The sequence below is a fragment of the Eptesicus fuscus genome, chromosome 12 (genome assembly GCF_027574615.1).
Source record: "Eptesicus fuscus isolate TK198812 chromosome 12, DD_ASM_mEF_20220401, whole genome shotgun sequence".
Classification (NCBI taxonomy): domain Eukaryota; kingdom Metazoa; phylum Chordata; class Mammalia; order Chiroptera; family Vespertilionidae; genus Eptesicus; species Eptesicus fuscus.
In genome coordinates, this window is record NC_072484.1 from 48,183,489 (window position 1) to 48,205,374 (window position 21,886).

At 41.2% G+C, this 21,886-nt stretch overlaps 1 protein-coding gene and 1 long non-coding RNA gene across 2 annotated transcripts in view; one reads left to right on the top strand and one right to left on the bottom strand.

Moving 5' to 3' along the window:
• Positions 1-21,886, top strand: part of DOK6 (docking protein 6) — a 234,914-nt gene that overhangs the window by 158,749 nt on the left and 54,279 nt on the right. Inside the window, exon 6 of the mRNA XM_008160542.3 lies at positions 17,934-18,072. Coding sequence (XP_008158764.1) covers positions 17,934-18,072 — 139 coding nt within the window. The remainder of the gene's footprint in view (positions 1-17,933; positions 18,073-21,886) is intronic.
• Positions 6,717-11,360, bottom strand: LOC129150882 (uncharacterized). The gene is made up of 3 exons (XR_008557661.1): positions 11,225-11,360; positions 7,797-7,951; positions 6,717-6,800 (listed from the first exon to the last, which is right to left on the bottom strand). It is a non-coding gene; the product is annotated as an uncharacterized LOC129150882 (long non-coding RNA).

The window sequence follows — 21,886 nt, forward strand, 5'->3', positions numbered from 1 at the left end:
AAAGAATCATTATAAGTTTATTCTCTTTAGTGACAACTGTGGATATACTGAATAAAACCTGTTTGACCTGTCTTTAAACAAATAGGCTCAATTATGAGGGAATTTTTAGACTGCAAAGGGTCAGTTCAAGGGCTTGTGAATTTGGAATATTATGGTAAATTGGGAGGAGTCAAAAGCTCCCTAAAAATAATATATATGGCATTGTTTCATCCCTCTTTTCAATGAAGATCTTAATTCTATGTTATAAAATAAAATTACATGTGATGGTCTATGTGTCAGTTGGATAACTGAGTTTTGGTATTCTTAGTATGTTCTTCAGGGAAGAAAATTATGCTTTATGCTATTTACACCTCAGAACTTTGGGTTCCTATTCACAAAAGAGGGTATTTTCCAAGTAACTTACTATTTTTATCTCCAAATGAGTGCCTTCCAACAGCTTAGCAACTTCTCATTGACGTAGACATCAGCATGGGACACACACCCACTGTCTCAGCCTGGACACACTTTTCCTTTGATCTAAAGACAGGAGAATATTAGCAACCAAGTTTTAGAGACAGCCGCCTTGTTTTCTCCCACAAATGCCCATCTCCTTGGCATCTCTCTCAGAGATTTAATATGGATTGCACCAGCATGATATCTCAAATGTACCAAATATCCAACTTAAAAAATGCAGCTCTTCGATTTTTCAGCCTAGTCATTATTACGGTTTTCCGGAGAAACCCTTACAGACTATAGACTGTAAGCTCATTCTCCCTAGGTAGTCATGACTCAGGATAGAAAAGTAGTTGAGTAACACTTATTGCCATATTCTGTTTGTTTTATCCATTGGCTAACCCTCCTATGTCAAATACAAGAGTGCATGGCATTAGCTTCGATCTAGATATACTCTTTGACCTACTTTGAGGAGTCTTCTAAATCAAGGTCCTGATGTGTTTGAATTCTGAGCTATCTCTCTTAAGACTATAACCCACAAAACTTATTTCTTTTAACCTTCTAATTCCTTTTTTTTTTCTCTCATTCTTATTATGTAACTAGAGGCCCAGTGCATGAAATTTGTGCATGGGGGTGGTCCCCTCAGCCCAGCCTGCACCCTCCCCAATCCGGGACCCCTCAGGGGATGTCTGACTGCTGGATCGGGCCTAAACCAGCAGTCAGACATCCCTTCACAATCCTGGACCACTGGCTCCTAATCACTCACCTGCCTGTCTGCCTGCCTGGTCACCCCTAACTGCCCCCCACTGCTGGCCAGGTTGCCCCCAACTGCCCCCCCTCCAGCCTGGCCACCCCTTACTGCCCCCCCTGCTGGCCTAGTTGCCCTTAACTGCCCCCCCTGCCAGCCTGGTCACCCCCAACTTACCCCCCTGCCAGCCTAATCTTCCCTAACTGCCCCTCTGCCAGCCTGGTCATCCCCAACTGCCATCCTCTGCTTGCCTGGTTGCCCTCAACTACCCTCCCACCAGCCTGGTCGCCCCACACAGCCTGCTTGTTCAGTTGTTTGGTCGTCCCTCACTAACCTCCTCACCGGCTTGGTCGCCCCATGCAGCCTGCTGTTCAGTCATTTGGTCGTCCCTCACTAGTCACCCTCTGGCCTGGTCGCCCTACACAGCCTGCTTGTTCAGTTATTAGGCAGCCATCTTGTGAGGTGTGAGAATTAATTTACATATTACCTCTTTATTATATAGGATGTTTTCCACTTGTGAATTTAACTAATATGCATCACCCAAATTCCTCTGCTGACATACATGGCCAACATGCCTATGGAAATACACATGTTAAAAAAACATTCCCCTACTTCACTTCCAATGCTCAGGCATTGTGCTCTGAGAAAAATTGCTCTGGCTGCTCTGTACACAACAGAAAGTATGTCTTTCTGAGACCTTCCAGGAGCACCTTTTTCTTCCATCATAACATATAGATACTAATAATGTATGAGACAATAATATATATTTTTAAATAATTGTTATGTTTTTATATTTGCAAGAAATGGTTCCATCAGCTATCTCTTGCTGTTCTAACAAATCACCCAAACTTTATTGGCTCTAGTAACCATTTCTGTTCATCTTAGGTCATGTTCTGCTCAGCTGGGCAAGTTTCCACTAATCTTGGCCAGAGATTGGTGATCTGATAAGGTGTATCCTACTGGTGCAGTGACTGGCTCAGTGACAAGTTGAGCATGACTGGCACATGTGTCTTGTCATCCTTCAGACTACCTGGGTTTGCTCACACGGTGGCAGGGAGCCCAAGTGCACAGGCACTTTGTAAATTGCCGATCAAGTCTCATTTATTATTTCCCTTTGGCCAAAGCAAGTATCAAGGCTGGCACAGAATCAAAAGATGGAGAAAATTTGCCACCTTTGATAGGAGGAGCACCAACGGCATGTTGCAAGGGCATGAATGCAGGATGAGAAAGAGTTTGTGACCATTTTTGCCTTCCATTATTCCATCATGAATAGAGGGTGAGTTGTGACGTAGGTACATAATACATGCCAAGTATTATTATCATTGTTATACTATTAGCACCATCATACTATTGCTCATCATAGCAACCTTCTGAGATATACTAGACAGATTATTTTCCTTTTTTATCAATGAGCAAAGTGAGACACAAAGAGATTAAATAACATGTTGTAAATTAAGTTTAGAATAAGCAATAAAGAAATGACTTACTCAAAGTCTCTGTGGAGAATTCAGTATAGGAACTATTTAAAGATGTGCTGGCATGATTAAGGAAGAATTGTGGGGTGTGGGGTGATGAAGTACCCTGAGACTAGTGACACAGAGAAACTTTTACTGACTCCTGGCCTGAGGGAACAAGGAACCAGAACCCAGAGAACATTGGATCCTTGGAAGAAGAAAGACTGCCAATACCAGAATGCTGGGCCCTGAAGGACAGGGTAGGAAAAATACCTTGACTGCTCCCTCCAGCTCCCCTGTCTGCTGTTAGTGCCCCCACCTCCCACCCAAACCAGAAGGCAAGCAAGCCTGAGCCTGCAGAAGTCAGCTTCCCAGGCACAATGCCAGACAGACAGAAGCACAATGCCAAACAGACAAGACAGAAAAGGACAGAGAATCACCAGGGTACAGAGAGCAACTGATACATTCAGAGTCCCCATAAGTCATTAGTAGCACATCTGGCAAAAGGACTTTCTCTCCATAGAGCCTAAATCCAGAACTCTTTCTTTCCCACTAGATGATTTAAATGGTAAACTATTCAATCATTTTCTTCAACGTGTGTTTACATTAACAGCCAAATACGTCATAACCTCTAAAGTTCAATTCATTCACATTTATGTCAATTGTGATTTAAATTTAAATATTAATAACCAATATTTTGCACCAAAGTCTAAAATGGCAACACAGCATTCTGAGGAAACGTATACCATCACTCTATTTACTAGTAAAACTGATTCAACATGAACCCCACAATTACATAGAAACCCTAAAGATAGAAGAAATTCTTACTAAAATAAATTTTCTTGCTCTTATGGTCCAAGGTAAATTGCCATGTTTTAAATAGAACCCCAGAGAAAAATACATCACCTCACCCAAATCCACAATCAGGAAGGAAGCCTTTCCATTTATTCTAATCCTGACCATCCATAAAGATGTTTGCATACAGCATTTCTATTAAATATGCAGAAAGCTGACAATAGCTCTAATAATGGGTTATTTTGCCTGCCATTCTAACTACATTATCTCCGTGCTCGGCTGCACTAAATGTAATGAAAGTCGGGATGAGGGAACACAGCCCAGCCCCTGAGAGCATAAACGAATTTCCAAAAAGGCACCAAGACTAGAGCTGTACAATCAAAACCTCCCACTGCAGAAGAAGCAGGTTGGAAATGACCTTTACGTGAGCTGGTGAAATAGCAAAGTGTTTTCTTCTCCCTTTGCAAATACTCTCTGTGCTGGTGGAGGCAGGGGCAGCTGGCTGTCCCCCTTGGAAAGCTGCCACTTTAGCAGGGGACGCAGTTTTTCACAGGCAGATTCTCGAACAGGTACCATTGTGTGTGTGACAGAGCACATGCCAGGGTGTGATTGGGCCCGCCAGAAACATTGTGGGCCACAGTTTGAGAAGAGGAATTGCCATCTCCAAACTTAGAAAATGCCACATCATCAGGGGTTGTCACAGAGACCGGTGAGATTCAAAAGTGCAGCCAGAAGTCATTTGCCAAGGAGGGTGTTTTAGCTCTGCAGACACAGCAGTAGTGCTCTGGTGAATAATATCTTGTCACTGTGCTTGACAGTTTTCAAAATGCTTTTACATTGAGCCTCATGGCAATCCTCTCAGGTGTGTACAGCAAATGGGTGTACAGGTAAGTGGCCGAGTCTTGGCGGTCAGGTGACTTTTCCAAGGCATCCACACTGAGCCCACGCCTTTTAGTTCCCCATCAGGCTGTTTCCCCAGGATGCTCCGGGCCTTTCCAGAGCATCATCTAAATCCTTCTGCTTTTCCAGCTGCAGCATGTGTCCCACATAATCGTGCAGTCCCTTCACCTGGTCTACAAAACCTTTACCACTCCTGTTGGCATCGATCCTTTTTTGAAACGAGATCTGCTTTTCAATTTTCTCTTGTTTTCTATCTTCTTCCCTTCAATCTTGTAGGAAAATCTAATGGAAATAGCAAGAGAAATAATCGTGGGGAATTGAAATGAGGATTCATTCCCTGGATGAAAAAATAGGATGAATTATATAAACATAAGATAACTTTACAGCTCAAGCATTTAGAATTGTGGACCACAGAGCAATTCAAAAACTTATATAATTGAGATTCTCTAACATCCTTCTATGCAATAAGAAGAATGACATCATGGAGATATTATTTAGCAGCAAATGATCGTTTATTCCTGGGAAGATGACATTTAAAATGAGCACCTCGTGCAGCTTGAACAACTAACGTGCTGAAAGGAGCGTTTCTCACTGAAATGGCTTCTATCCATGATAGGTATTTACAATATGCAGTCAAGGGCTTTGACCATTAAGAAAAAGAAAAGAAAATGTATACCGCTTGAATTCCCATTAGGTCTCAAGGGTAAAAGCGTAAATTTCTCTCAACTACTTTCCTTTGGCATTTTTATTTCATTCTTTACAGCACTTGGTGCTGGGCTGAGAACAGTGGAAAAGTCCCACCTCTTTCTGCGCCCCACAACATTTCATCTTGAGGTGGGGAGGGGCTGCCGGGCAGCCAGCGCACCTGTGGTCCCCATCTCTGCCTGGCCACTCCGGGAGGAATCTGGGAGCCCAGGGGAGTCCAGTTGTTAAATTAGTGCATGAAGCGCCTTCACCAGGCCTTGTCAAAACGATAAGGGAAGTCAAGTTGGTATCGTCTGTTCCTTAGGAGTTTCTGTGTGTGCTTCTTTCCTCCTCCTGACCCAACATAAAACCCGTTAACTTCCGGCAGCCCCCTGACTGCAAAACTAACCAACACTGTAACGCTTTTCACTTCTGAAAACATGGAATGGCCTTCTATTTCTATAAATACTTCTCAGTGACATAAGGCACTAATCCACTCCTACCACCAGCCCCTTCACTCTCTTGAAGGTGTTTAATTAACTGGAAATATGAAAGAAATTTATTTGGGTCCAGGTACAGAGATGTGGTGAATCGAAGGGGGTGGTAGAGTATAAACCACTCAGGAGAAGCTCCTGAGCCTTACTCACTCAGGTAGCTTTTCTAAACCACATCCGTCACCACGCAGCCACGTACAGGGCAGGCAAAGAGCCTGCCTGCGGTGAATGAAAGATAAGTGTGTGTTGACTGAGTAAACAAGCTAATGAAAATCTGGTCCTGTGCAGAGGCTCGCTGCGGTCCTTAGGTGTCTCTACGTTCAGGAGAGAAAGGAAGCCATCCCAGGCTTGCTCTAAAAGCACTTCTTTCCAACTTAAACGTGCAGAAGGGTCACCTAGAGTGTTGATTTAACACTGGCGGCCCAGTGCACAAATTCGTGCACCTTGAAAGGAACTGTGGGCTGCAAGGCTGAGGTGGGCACAGAGGTGGGTCTTGGCACATCCTCCACATCCCTGCCCAGCCCCTCTTGCCCCGGGCCCCGGTCCCCTGTCTGCTGGCAGCTCTGCTCCCACGCACTGCGCGATTGGAGCCGGCACTAGCAGCAGGTGTGAGCGAGGCTGGCACCATCAGTGGGTGCAAGCAGCAGCTGCTGCCCCAATCACCCCTCAGGAGCAGGGGGAGGTGGAGAAGCCCTCAGGGGTGTTCGGGGCCAGCAGCCACTGCTCACACCCGCTGACGGCACCAAACGATCGGTACCGGTGCCGGGCACCGGCAGCATGTGTGAGCGGCAGCTCCAGCACCAGCTGCGGGTGCGAGCGTGGCTGGTGCCAGCAGCAGTGCAAGCAGGGCCGTCACTGGCAGCGGGTGCAAGAGGCGGTTGCTGGCCCTGATCGCCCTCAGGAGTAGGGGCAGGTGGAGAAGCCCTGAGGGGCGATCCGGGCCAGCAGCTGCTGCTCACACCCGCTGACAATGCAGAGCAATCGGGCCAGCACCAGGCACCAGCAGTGGATGTCAGCACCAGCAGGACCGTGGCACATGGGGGCAAAGAATTTTCAGTAGCCACCAGAGGCTCTCCCCGATGACAGCAACCGGTTCCCTGCAGTGGTCTGGTGCTCCCGCTCATCCTCTTCACCATCCCACTGTGGCCGATGCCCACCATGTTCCGCACTCTGCCACCTGCTGCTGACACTCACCATGTTCTGCACGCACCTCCTGGTGGTCACCATACGTCATAGCAACTGGTTGTTTGGTTATTCGGTTGTTCTGCTGTTCGGTCTATTTGCATATTAGGGCTTTATATAGAGAGATATGGGATCAGTCTCCATAATCTGCAATCTTATGGAATCAAACTATATGAAACAAAGTATACTTGGCCTCAGAAAAAATGGAACAGAGAGCTAAAAATTCAGGAAAAGGCTACACACCCCTGCTAAGATCTGTGCACCTTTCTGCGTCTCTCCTTTCACAACTGATGTCTAACACACACACACACACACACACACACACACACACACACACACACACACACACTCCCGCCCCCCATGACTCATAGCTTATGTCATTGATCGGGAAGAATTTGATTGTCTCACCCACCTGAAGCCTAGGTTATCAGGGAAATGCCCTCTATGCACTCAGCCAAGGCTGTGGGCAGCATGAGCAAGGAGAGATAACATCTAGAATATTCTCTGATGATGGAACTCTGAAAACAATTTTTAGATTCTAAAGTTGATTGTTTCCTCTGCTTGTCTGACCATTGTTCCCTCCTTCTGGTTCCTGGAACTTTTTCTGTCCTCAGGTATAACCAACTTGTTCACTGAAAGATGCTCCTGTTTGAATAATCATTTTCTCAACTCAATCTGTGTTGATTTTTATCACCATTTGACTCCCTGACCTTTCCCAAGCACCTTTTTTTTTTTACTTTGTCTTTATTTGCTGCTGCTTTCTCTCACCATAATGTTTCTCCAGTTTCTTACTAAGCATTAACCCCATCCAAGCAATACTTCTGAATGTATTGACTCTTACTCTCCTAATTCTCACTGTGAATGGTCACAGAACATAGGATTCTGGTGCTCAAATATGCCTGCCCAGTGACCCTTTCCTCAATGGGACTCCTCTGAAATGGCTGAAATCTAGGTCATTCGAGCTTGTTATGGAACCTGCCATCCTCTATGCTCAACATGTAAAAATACATTTTTGATTTTGGCTCTCTCTATGGTTTCCTGACAATGACAAGAGGCCCTTTAATAATCATACCATTCAAAATAAAATGCATTCAGTTCATTCCTTACGCTTAAGGGATTGAGTCCAGGAATGATATGGTGGAGGAATTGGAAAGATGTGGAGAGGAAGAGTTTGGTAGGTTGGTTAGTTGGTTGGTATAATTTATAGTTGTCATCCATGACAGAGAAATTCCGGGAGAAACTTAGCCTTCCTGGAAGAAGAACTCCCAAAAGAAATATAAGTTCAATTCTAAAATGCCTTAAAAACCATCATATATCATTAATGACCATCTTTGTAGGAGGAGTCATGAAGGGGGGAGGATTAACTATGCAACTCCTAGTAAGCAAAGTATCTCACCATGTTTCTCACTCTCTCAATTTCCCATGCTTATTCTTTTAAGCCTTTCAGTATATAATGCCCTCCCCCTCCCCCCAGCTATCTGGTGGCCTACTGTGACTTTTGTAGGATCCTGGATGGAAATCCCCGCTTCAGTCTCAAATAGCAGCATCCCCCTTGGTGGACTGAGCAGCCTAACCTCTACAGGTTATTCTAATTTTTCTTTTCATCCCCACCCACTTTTGCTTTCAGGGGATAAGAGCCTGACTGGGAAGAAGTTATGTAAAAATAAGGGTGATGAGATGCTCGAAGTGCTATCATACATGTCTATACCGGGTTCACCAGGGGAAATGGAAATGATTGGTTAATTTTAAGTTAGAATACATCAGTATGGACCTTGATGAGCTAAGAATGTCAAAAATATCAAGGGATGATATAAAATAATTGATATTTTTATTTATGATGGGGAAGTACTGATTCCATTTCTTAGCTTCTACTTTAAGGTGATTCAAAAGAACTGTTTGCCATAGTTTCATTTTATATTATTTTAAAGAATACAATTTAAAGTGTTAAATGAAGTTTTAAAATTAAGGTTTCAAATTTACTAACCTGGAATGATGACATTTGATGATATTAAAAGAAATCTAGGTAATTGAATTTGAGATTCTTTAATTTCTAAAATTTAAGTAGATTTATTTTTTCATCATGGCACTGTTTTAATTTGTTTCAAACAAATGAAGAAGCTGTAACTTAAACATATGCTCACATCTTTTCTAATACAAGTCAGTATTTACCCTCAGTATCTTAGACTGATTTGTGTTGTACCATTTTACAGGGTGGCCTGTTTTGACAATGGCAACAAAAGACTAAAAGTCGTATCCTGAGTGACCTATGAACTAAGAACCTCTACAGAAAATTTTAACACAATGAGGGTAACCAATTCAATAGTTCTTAATTTCCAAAGTATATTATTTTGTTATATATTTTATATAACTATCTACTCATTTGATGAATTTTCATTTATTGATTGATTTTTAGAGAGAGTACTGGGACAACACTCTAACTAACTGAGGTACCCAGCCAGAGCTCATTTAGTGAATTTTTAAATGAGAATCCTATATAATAAAAGCCTAATATGCTAAGTGTCCAACCATTCTTTCGACCATTCAACCAGTTGCTATGATACACACTGACCATCAGGGGGCAGACACTCTGACCGGTAGGTTAGCTTGCTGCTGGGATCTGGCCAATTGGGTCTGGGCGAGATGGGCCAGACATGCCCTGTAGCCTTCTCTCGGTCCCTCCCTGGCCCTGATCATGCACGAGAGGGGTTCCTCGGCCTGGCTTGCACCCTCTTGCAATCTGGGACCCCTCAGGGGATGTGGGAGAGCTGGTTTTGGCCCAATCCCCATAGGCCAGGCTGGGGGACCCCACCGATGCATGAATCTGTGCACCAAGACTCTAGTATGATATATAAAATAAGAGCATATGCAATTCATAAATTAATGTTTATTTTCTATATTTTAAATATTGTTTTTAAATTTTTTCTTTAGCCCTAGCCAATTTGGCTCAGTGGATAGAGCATCAGCCTACAGACCAAAGGGTCTCGGGTTTGATTTTGGTCAAAGGCATGTACCTTGGTTACAAGCTCCTCCCTGGCCCTGGCCCTGGTTGGAGCTTATGCAGGAGGCAACCAATCAATGCATTTCTCTCACATCGATATATCTCTCTGTCTTTCCCTCTGTCTTCCACTCTTTCTAAAAATCAATGGAAAAACATCCTCAGGTGAGGATTTAAAAAAAAAAAAAAAGTTCTTTAGTGGTTAATACAGTGCCTGACATGTGGTACCCAGCCAGAGCTCATTTAGTGAATTTTTAAATGAGAAAAGTCAATTAATGAATAAGTATAACTTAAGAAAAGGAAAGCCTTAATTAAGGTAAAATCAAGTACAGTCTTAATTTTCTTTCCTTTTTTGGCTATAATTTAAATACTTTCTTCATGGTTACTTAGGCACTGAACGTATCTTTTACATAATTAAAAATTACCTTAATTAACTATATTGAATGCAAAGAGAAAAAGAAAATGTAATTTTTAAACCCTGATTACATGCTCTTTTGCTCTGAGGGAATATAATGATCTCATTTTTAGGTTTCCCTCAAAATAGTGAAAAGAAGCATAACTCTTCTAATTCGGTGACTAAATATCAGTAACATGCATATTAAGCTGTAAAAATTGTCCAACCATACTTGGCAGTAAAATTCACTTTAAAAGCAAAGTCTAATTTCTAAATGATAGAAATTAAATTTTTGCTTGACTTGCTTGTTATTCACTTTTCCCCAGAAAAAGAGGTTTGAGTGGAAATTAGCAACTGTTTCATATGACAGACACCATGTGCCCCTCTCACACAGTTTTAGAATGGAACAAGGGTACATCAGCTGGGAACAAAAGATTGCATCAGTTCTGTTTTCCTTTTGATTGTTTGGTGCACTCTATTTAGAAGCATACATTAACACCATGGGACCATTCTTTAAAAAAATGTTTCTCTCTTTTACATTGCATTTTACTTTCTTTTTTGCTATCAGGAATTATAAAATCAATACCTACAAGTAGGTATTGATTATATTGATAAATTTCAAGTCATTTTGATGAACAGACATGTAGTGCATTGCATGTTTTTTGTGATTGACACTTAGGGGCTAAGGATGTTAATCCCCTAATTCTTAAGGAGTAGCTAATATTTTTACAATAAACTACTGGGAGAAATGTATACAGGAGGAATATAAAATTAGCTATAAACCTTTAAAAAAATTTTTCACTAAACCTTCACAAACATATAATGTAAAAGAATAATAATAGCCCTAACCGGTTTGGCTCAGTGGATAGAGCGTCAGCCTGCAGACTGAAGGGTCCCAGGTTCAATTCTGGTCAAGGGTATGTACCTTGGTTGCAAGCACATCCCCAGTAGGGGGTGTGCAGGAGGCAGCTGATCGATGTTTCTCTCTCATTGATGTTTCTAGCTCTCTATCCCTCTCCCTTCCTCTCTGTAAAAAATCAATAAAATATATTTTTAAAAATAAAAAAATAAAAGAAGAAAAAGAATAGTAATAATTTCTGATCATGTATTGAGGTAATTAAATAACAACTAAAGACTATGACTTACCTTTCATCTTCACATGGTGGATTTTTCAATTTTCAGTTTTTGAGGCAGAAAGGAAGATATATGGAGAGCTTCTTACATGTATATCTTTTCAAGGATTCACGAAAGCCAAAACTTCAGACTGTTTCAGGGAGGCACAATGGGCTTCTTCCTGGGGTTGAAAAGGAAATTTTGAAAGTAAGAAAATGTAAGTGGAATAGAATAAAATGAAAATTTTGAAAATATCTGAAAAGATGAAGCTATTTTAATTAATGTGATTGTGATCTGGCCATCCTTGAGTGCACAGTGGAGGAATTGTAAAAATTTAAAACACATTTCTACCTTAGAGATGATTTAGGTCAACTCTTTTGTCAAAAAATTCATTTTATAAAGGATCAAAAATGGCATTTCACAAGCTAATTTGCATCAGAGCCTGGAATAAAATCAAGATCTCTGGCTTGGCTCAGGTTTCTCGTCTAGTCTGAGGGAAAGCATTATAGCCCTAAGGCACCAACAGTGAAATCAAGCAAGGACAGTCACCATCTGCATTAAATGTTTGGGGCCATACAGTCAGGAGGCAGAGGGAGGCAGATGTTCTACACCTTCCTCCTTACAAAGAGCATAACATGAGGCTGGGAGCACTGATTAACCTTGCCATGCATTTACTAGTGCATCCATTGATGTATGTTTTAGAAACCTGATTTACCAGGAAAGAAACCGAGGCAAAAAGGGAGGCAGGCTTCAAAATGTTTTATCCCAAGCCCTGTCCAGAGTGTGTTCTCTCCCTTTCTCTCTCTCTCTCTCTCTCTCTCTCTCTCTCTCTCTCTCTCTCTCTCTCTCTCTACTACAAAAATTTTCATACTTAAAGAATTATGCATGCTTTTATACCCATCTTGAGTAAATGCAAAATCTAGCTTAGTGATAATGACCTTACCCTCCAAAATTATGTGGGTAGATTCAGATCACAGTTCAGCCACTTAAATTTTAATGACCTTGGGCAAATTCCTTAACCTCCTTAAGATGACACCGCTTTTGGAAAATGGGAAGAGTGAGGGCCTTCCAGGGTACTGAGAGGCTCAGTGAGGTAATTCACATGAACAGGAATTTGCAGCAAAGAAAATAAAGATTTATTTTTAGGAAGTGGCCCACACCTGGAGACAGGTGAGGTAATGCTCAAAAACCTGGCTCCCCATGGCTTCCAGGGATGAGTTATATTGGGGGTGAGGGTTGGGGGGGGATGGGGAGGAGGATCATTTTTATGGTGACTAAAGGAGTTAGGGTCAAGGTTAGGGGCATGTTCTCTGATTGGTTGGCTATAGGATAGGGGGTAGTCAATCATTGCATCTGGTCCTGATGCCAGCCATGGCCTAGCTTCATCCGGTTTTGCCACTTTTCTGGGCCTGAAGCTGAAACACAGCTGAGGCCTAGATGTTGTCTCTAATTTGACCGAAACTGTCTGGGGTCAACAGGCCCGAGACTTTGTTCCTAATATTATCTGATTCGGGTCAGAACCTCATTGTCCTGAGGGCCTAATGATTAAGGCCATGCAAGGGAGAAGGAAGTGGGTAAGTCAGGGTGCTGGGTGAGGCTAGTTGGAATCAAAAGGAAAGAAGGAGGAAAGATCAGATTGAAGAAGTGAAGCGTCTCTGCAATTGCACATTTTGCTTTCAGTTGGTTGCCATGGATCAGAGTCTGACTCACCAGAGCTCTTCTGGAGAAACCTGACTTACCCACTTACCCACTTACCTGACTTACCCACTTCCTTCTCCCTTGCATGGCCTTAATCATTAGGCCCTCAGGACAATGAGGTTCTGACCCGAATCAGATAATATTAGGAACAAAGTCTCGGGCCTGTTGACCCCAGACAGTTTCGGTCAAATTAGAGACAACATCTAGGCCTCAGCTGTGTTTCAGCTTCAGGCCCAGAAAAGTGGCAAAACCGGATGAAGCTAGAGATGAAGGCTGGAGAAACTTCAGCCTTTTCATAGCTGCTTTAAAAAATAGTAAACTGCTAGCATCGTTAAATGATGCTAAAGATTAAACTGTTAACAGAATAAAAGAGCTAATTGGTTTTAACTGCTCTGCAGAAAAACTGTGCTTTTAAGAATTTCATTACTTTCTATAATTAAACATTAAATTTTAAATACTGAATAGAAACACCACTGGGTTTTCAGGAAAGTGCTCCTGTTCCACTCCACTGCTAAGAGTTTAAAGTGTCTGTGTGCATGGGGATCAATATTTGGTCATTAAATATATATATATATTCTAGAGGCCCGGTGCACGGAATTCGTGCATGGAGGGGGGTTGTCCCTCAGCCCAGCCTGTACCCTCTCCAATCTGGGACCCCTCAAGGGATGTCCAACTGCCCGTTTAGGCCAGATCCCTCTCACAATCCAGGACTGCTGGCTCCCAACTGCTTGCCTGCCTGCCTTCCTGATTGCCCCTAACCGCTTCTGCCTGCCAGCCTGATCACCCCCTAACCACTCTGCTGCCAGCCTGTTTGCCCCCAACTTCCCGCCTCTGCCGGCCTGGTCACCCCTAACTGCCCTCTCCTGCACGGTTGATCACCTCCAACTGCCCTCCCTTGCAGGCTTGGTCCCTCTCAACTGCCCTCCCTTGAGGGCCAGATGCCTCCCAACTGCCCTCTCCTGCTGGCCATCTTGTGGTGGCCATCCTGTGTCCACATGGGGGCAGGATCTTTGACCACATGGGAGCAGCTATATTGTGTGTTGCAGTGATGATCAATCTGCATAGTACTCTTTTATTAGATAGGATAGAGGCCTGGTACAGGGGTGGGGGCCAGCTGGTTTTCCCTGAAGGGTGTCCCTGATCATGGTGGGGTACCCTTGGGGCGTGAGGCGGCCTGAGCGAGGGGCCTGTGGTGGTTTGCAGGCCGGCCACTCCCCCTGGCAACGCAAGTGGAGGCCCTGGTATCTGGAATTTATTTTCTTTCTACAATTGAAACTTTGTAGCCTGGAGCAGAGCCAAGCCTGGGGCTCCCTCCGAGGCTAGCAGCCATTTGTGTTGGGGTTATAATTGAAAATTTGTTGCCTTAAGCTGGTGGGCTTGGCCAGGGTGTGTGGAAAGCTTTGCTTCCCCTGTTGCCAGCGGCAACCCTGGCCTGCTCTCTCAAGCTCCATTCTGCCGCCATTTGTTTGAATTTGTTTACCTTCTATAATTGAAACTTTGTAGCTTGAGTGGAGGCTTAGGCCTGCAATGGCTGGCAGAAAGCTTGGCTTCCTCTGTTACCTAGGAAACCTTGCTCTCCGTGGCTGTAGCCATCTTGGTTTGGGTTAATTTGCATACTCGCTCTGATTGGATGGTGGGCGTAGCTTGTGGGCATGGCTTGTGGGTGTGTCGGAGGTATGGTCAATTTGCATATTTGTCTATTATTAGATAGGATATATATATATATATATATATATATATATATATATATATAGCAAATTGCCTAACGTTTGATGAGAATGAATCTAAACAGCTGTGAGGATGGACAAAATCGCCAAAGGTCTTCAAATTCATCTGTAGCCAGCGTTTATCTAAAGACCCTCAGAGAATGATTTTAAAGTATCCACTTTTACTTTTTAAAAGTAAAGTGTTTCTTTAACTTTTGACTTGGTAAATTTCTTCCATTTGTCATTTGGAAGAAAGACTGGAATTCTGAAGCCATCCCTTCTAAAGCTCTAGGCTTGAGTTGAGGCACAGTCCAGAAAGGAGGGCAGTAGTGTAGCTGGTACACGGTAGGGGGTCTTGTGCAGTGAAATCATCCCCAGAACAACTATGAGAATCATGCGCAGTGGAGCTCCTCAATTGCAGTTCAGTTTCCTGTGAATACATACATTCACATGAACTCTACTGTTCCTTATTTATTAGAACATAACAGAGACAAGACAGACGATACTATCATTTCAAGTGATTCTGGAAGTGAGTAGTGGGGGGAAATAAAGAAAGGATATCCTCTTATATCCCAATAAGAATGGAATTTGAAAAAGAGCTATTTCAGAAAAAACTAGGACATTTTTTAGACTCATTCAAAAATGTATTGACCACCTACCACATGCTGGCTGTATTAGGTGGCGGGCTCCCCAAAACCACCCTCAGGCTCAATGAGTCTCTAGAAAGATTCAGGAAATGTGATAGTTGTGATTGATGATAGTGAAAGATGGAGAGTAAAATTAGCACAGGGAAAAGGCAAAGGGATATGGACCAGATCAAGCTTCCAGTGTCCCCTCCCAGTGCAGTCACATGGGCACACTTAATTCTCGCAGCAATGATGTGTGAAAACACATGGAAAAGGTTGTCGATCAAGCCTTGGTGTCCAGCATTCTACTGAGAGTCAGTCCTACAAGCCAGCAGTGTCCTCAAGATGGGCCTCAGCTACTCAGACTCCCCCCCAGAGCAACGCAGGCCTTCCCTGGACGTCACATATGGGGATAAGCTCATTTGGTCACACTGGCGCAGCATGGGTCAAGGCCTCCGGTACACAAAACACTCTCATCAAGCTGAATATTTCAGAGGCTCAGAGGTTACAGTCTAGAAGTCAACTGAGGAACCATCCAAACATGTGCAGGGTTTGAACAACCCAGGCCTGCTGAAATAGTCCTTCCCATCCCACCGTCGCACACATTACTTCTTAAAAGAACAATCCTGTGACCAAGTTCCATTGCCCCATTTTGTAGATGAGAGGTCAATGTGTGACCCTGCTGACAAAAGTCATGAATATGAGCCAATTTTACTGAAGAATTTTTTAAAAACGTTTCTTAATTTTAAATTTTTTTTCAATTATAGTTTACATTCAATATCTTTTTGAATTAGTTTCTGGAGAATTTTGACTTCAGCTCAACTTTAGGTACCTACATTGAAGAGCGAGCACTTCCACCTAAAATGTGTTTGCTTTATAATGCCAGCATGTTTGAGTTCCTTATACTTGATCAAAGGATAAAGTTTACAGTTGTTTTTATTTCAGAGGCTGGAAAAAACCCTTCTGTAAGCTTTCAAATTCTCTCAGTGGGCAGAATGAAGTCCCCGGAAGTAGATGTGTGCTAGACTATTGCATCTCAATGGCGGAGTATGAAATAATGATTTGTGTCTTCATTCTCTCATTTCCGAAAGCTCGTAAGCAGTGTTTTTCAGATGACAGTGAACAAAACTCAACCTCAAACAAAAGGTGCTCACTACTTATCACTGGTTTTCCTGCCCTTGCTATTGGATTGCTTTACTCTCTGAATCAACAAAGAAAGCTCATTAGTCTCACTTTGTGAAAACTCTTCATTCCTTCCCCCCACCCCCCTCGACCAGACTTTCCATTTCACGCTGTGTGAATTTTATTAAGATCTCTTTCACAGAAGGTAAGAGCTGGTTCTATGGGGCCGTAAGGGATGGTAGTCACAGCCTCTGGAATGTCTGAAGCCTCTTGAGACCTTTATTTTCTACTGAAAACTCCTTGGAGAATCATTGCAAAGAACCTGAAATCGTTTTGGTGCTGGAAGACATAGTTTGGCCTCATGAACATTTTGTGTAAAGTGGTTATAAACTGAAAACCAGCAGCACAGCAATCCAGTTAATGTCCAACATCTGAGTGGTAACATCATACTGATAGTTTTTCTCAAGGCCTCCAATGATTTTTAAAAGCTGGCCTAAAATAGCAACAAAATATTTTCCATTTTATAATTACTCTTTGTTAATTATATTTACCTATAGTCCTGTTGCCTAACAAATTGTCACTGGCTTTATTCCAATAAAAATTATGTTTTAAAAAGTTAATTATAATTTAAAAATAAATTGTATTCTGATTTTCCACTTAAATTTATGTAATAAGAATTTCTAATGTATTATATGCTCTTAGAAATGACATAGAAATAGCTGCCTAATTGTCTATCAGATAAAAATAGTATAATTAAGCCAACCATTTCTCTATAGTGGATAGTGAGGTTAGTCCCATACTTTATGATAAAAATAGTAACAGCTAACATTTTTGAGCATTTAATATTTTGCATACCAAGTCTTTTAACTGTCATAAGAATCTTATGAGATGGGAACTATGTTTTTCTTACGTTAGATGTGTGGAAAAGATGTACAGGCAAGTCATTCACCTTGCCCAAGGTCACCCTGGTAAGTGGCAGAGCTAAAATTCAAACCAAATATAGTAGAGTCTCCTTTGTGCCAAGTCGTTTCCTAGGCTATACCAAGATTTACATAAGGATAACTCTGTCTAAATAAAAGCCTCAGCCTATGTATGCAAATTCATAAACTAAAATTTTATAGTCTTCTCATTGGTTCCACTGCATTGAATATGCAATTGCAGCTTTTTCTTAAGTTCTTTCCATTTCAAGAGCTATCAAGTCATAGGAGGTAGAGTTATGATATCACAAATGTGAAAATACTCTAAAAATAACTATTTGTTTTATTCTTTATACATTGCAATAATCCAAATCACTTTTATCTGTTTCTTTACACTGTTGTGAACACTTCATCTAAAAATCCAAATATACATGGATTTTTGCCCAAAGATCTCTTCTGAGAAGATGTGTTGGTTGGTGGGTTGGCTGGCTGGTTTGGTTGAGGATGAACCTGCTTCACTGTCTCCTGTGAATGTCAAGGCAGAACATTAGTAGAATTATTAATATGATTATGGAATCAATATGACACAGGGCAAAGGTGTCTTTCACGTGGAGAACTGTTATGCACTTGAACACATGAAGACCCATCTCTTTCCCTGTCTCTATTCTCACAGAATGTGTGACACGGGTGAAGGACTATTCACTTTTCAAACAAGGGAAGGAGAAATGATCTATCAGAAGGTCCATTCTGCAACACTTGCCATAGCTGAGCAACATGAAAGATTAATGCTAGAAATGGAGCAGAAGGCCCGGGTAAGCCTCCTTTCTTGGTACCTGAACAGTTTGGAAATTAATGTCACTGAGGTCAGATGCGCATCGTGTATATGTTGGTCCATCCATGTCTCCACTCCAGTGTCCACCCTACCCCGGCGCCAAGAGCTCACCCCAGTTGCTGAATCTCATATTTCTAATTCCCTCTTCAGCTTATGAGAAGTTATTTGAGGCCTCTAACAGGGAGCTCTACATTCTGTGTATTTACCTGTGTGTGACCTGTTGCCAAGGTTACCCAAAAAAGGGGTGGAGTGTACAGAATATGACATAAGAAGCAATGTCCTCTGCATATCTCCATATACTGCTGGACAATCAGAAATTCAGACATAGGCCCAGGAAAATTAAGTAACTACCAGAAAGGATTCTACTTTTCTTTTTGTCTTTATCTTTGTCCTAGCGTTTCTGAAACTTCTCTGTCCTCCACATGTACCTCAGAGCCAATAATAAAATGTTTGCAGAAGGAGCTCCTCTTGTTTACCGACAGAATGATTTGCCTGTTATCTGGCCTGCAACCCTGCTATCTACAGTTTCAGGGTCAAGCTAAGAAATGGTTTGTCCAAAATCTGAAAGTTAATTTTACACGTAGCTGGAAAAAAACTTATAAGTTTTATTACTGTCTTTGAAATGCAAACAATGAAATGATTGTTTGCTACAAGCCTAAGAGGTGAATATTGTCTATGTCTTCAGGATTTATGGAGATGCATGAGATTTTACCTGTGAGAGGACAGGTGGACCTTTGGGACATGGGGATGGGGGGAGTCTGGCATCAAAAAAACAATGATTCTATGCCAGTTTAAGACTACTAACTTCTCTATCTGGTATTATAATAGGGTTTTTCTTGCTTTTTTATGTTCTTTTTAAAAAATATTTTAATCCTTACCTGATAATATTTTTTTCCATTGATTTTTAGACAGAGTAGAAGGGACAAGGAGAGACAGAGAGAAACACCGATATGAGAGAGACACATTGATTGGTTGCCTCCCGCATGCCCCCGACCAGGGCTGGGAGCCTGCAACTAAGGTACATGCCCTTGACCAGAATGCAACCGGGGCCCTTAAGTCCACAGGCCGATGCTCTATCCACTGAGCCAAACTGGCTAGGGCTAGTATTACAGTAGTTTTGATTTTAAAATGTCTCAATTACATAACATTTTAAAGTATAACAAATTTTTAAATATGAAAAACAAAGAAATCGTTTAACAAATAATCTCATGCTATTCTTAATGCATTTTTAATTTTCTCAATACGGCATACATAATTTCAACTCTCTACCTAGGATATGGTTTAAAGAACTTTCCTAACACCCAAGGGTGACAACGGCCAGTCAGGCTTATCCAGACATTTGACCTTTATGGGGAGAATAAGTAGCTTGACCATTAGTAGGATTATTAATATGACTATGGAATTAATTGAACATGCATTAATAGGAGGTTAGTATGGCTTAGTCTTCTAGACTTAGGTTAAATATTGTAACAATTTTCTAATTAATACGACATTTTTCTAGTGGCTTTAATATATTATAAATGTAACTGACAAATTTTAAATTATTTCAGAATCTTGCACATTCCTTATCAGCCTATATTTGTAATTCACTGGTGCTTATTGGCAACCAAAATTAGCAATTGTGATGTCACTTTCTATTAGTTAACATTTGTAGTTCTTCTTTACTTACACTTGTTTTGAGCAGGCTAAGTGCTCTTAAGTCAAGTCATTTAAATTAAATGTTCATAAAGGAAATTCCCAGAGGTTTTTCATGCCACCATAATTATCTGCCATAAAGGAGACCTCTTAGTTAGTGTCTTGGGACCCCAATCCCACCACTTACTGACTGTGTAATCTTGGGCAAGCTATTTAACCTCTAAAGGTTTCATTTTCCTTTATCTGTAAAATTGGGATATAATGGTTCTATTTATTTGGTTGTTCTGAGGCATCTGTGCATATATATCAATATACAGGGTGGACCAAAAGTAGGTTTCAATTGTTCATATGGAAAATAGTACAATAATGATTTAATAAACTCTGTGTTTCACATACTCACAAGTGTAAGCCTACTTTTGCCCCACCGTGTGTGTGTGTGTGTGTGTGTGTGTGTGTGTGTGTGTGTGTGTGTGTGTTGTGTTGTGTGTATAAACTTCTAAGAATAGTCCTAGCACATAGAATGTACCATAAAACATTAATTATTATGATGGCAACCCATCTGTAGGAATGATTTTGAGTAATTATAAGATTTGCAATGTTGTGTGACACTGAGAGCACGTCTGGGGAGTGGAGCCAAGCAATTGCTGCTGAGGGGTCACAGACAGTGGGCCACTCACTAAGGGCTCGGGCGGTCTACAGCTGGAGGGAAACGCCTTGGATATAGGTGCTTGAAGGTGGAGGGGAAGTGGGGAAGGTGTCAAAATAGCAGCCTCGGTATGACTCAACAAAGAATCCAAATCTTTCTAGAAATCACAAATTCAGAGACTTTACAGTATCTTCTTGGTACATACATGGAAATAGAGCATTCAAAAATTATTGCACAACTATGCTTTTCTCTGAAGGTTTATATTAATAAAGTTACTCCAGATCTGGTCCGTTTTTCATAATAAGTTGAATTAATGATGCTTTTTGGAGGGAAAGTTATACAACTTGAAAACTACCCCAATTCCCCAAATTCTAGGACCATTAAGCAAAGGTTTTCACGTCTCCAAAACAGAAGTTTTTCTTTTAAGAAAATTTCTTTACATGCACAAATCTCTTCTAAAAAGAAATTCTAACAAGAATGAAATAGCAGTTAAATACCCTCTTCATATTCATGAAGCAATAACTCATCATTTGCTTATTTAAAATAAAATGAAGGTCTGTGTTATAAATTAGATAAAAGTATAACTTGGGAATTGGAAAAGCACCAAAAAACCTATCTAGGATATAAAAATGTTGCATTTCATTTATTATGTATCTATTGCAAAATAAGAAAATGACACTGTTCATTGGCCTTCCAGTTTTTAAAACCAGGCCATGGAAGATTAATATTGATCAGATCAAAGATGTTTATACATTTTAATGTGATTAAAAAGATTTTACAAGATTAAATTACCAATGAGCTATATAAGCAATGAATGCCCCAAACATACTTGTTCAGGCAATTGAATGAAGCATTTATTTGCATCCTTTTAAAAGTGATTCGGGAGTGTTACTGGCTTTATAAACAAACTTGAATGAGAAATAATGTTTCAACAACCATTTCTTAACTGTAAGAGAAAAATTTAATATAATCTTTTCATATCATATGTAAAACCTTGTTTTCCTTTTGTTTATTACCTTCCTTCTAGAAGGACACATGAATAAACATATTTTGATATATCACTGTAATCTAAATTAGGTATTATTTCTATTCTTGGTTGAAGAATCTAATATCTAGGAAAGCAGTCTGAATAAACAGTATATTTGCACTGCAGAGTATTGAACAAAAAGAACCACTGAGCCCGGTCAGCATGGCTCAGTGGTTGAGCGTCAACTTATGAATCAGGAAGTCACAGTTCAATTCCCAGTCAGGGCACATGCCTAGGTTAGAGGCTCAATCCCCAGTGTGGGCATGCAGAAGGCAGCCAGTCAATGATTCTCTCTCATCATTGATGTTTCTATCTCCCTCTCCCTTTCTCTCTGAAATCAATAAAAAAATTTTTTTTAAAGAATCACTGAGTTGGTAAGGCTTTTAAAAGTGTATATTTTTGTTTTCTTCACTGAAAAAGATATTGAAAGAATTAACTCATATTAACTAACTCAATTAAGAAGATTTTAAACTTGACAATAAAACT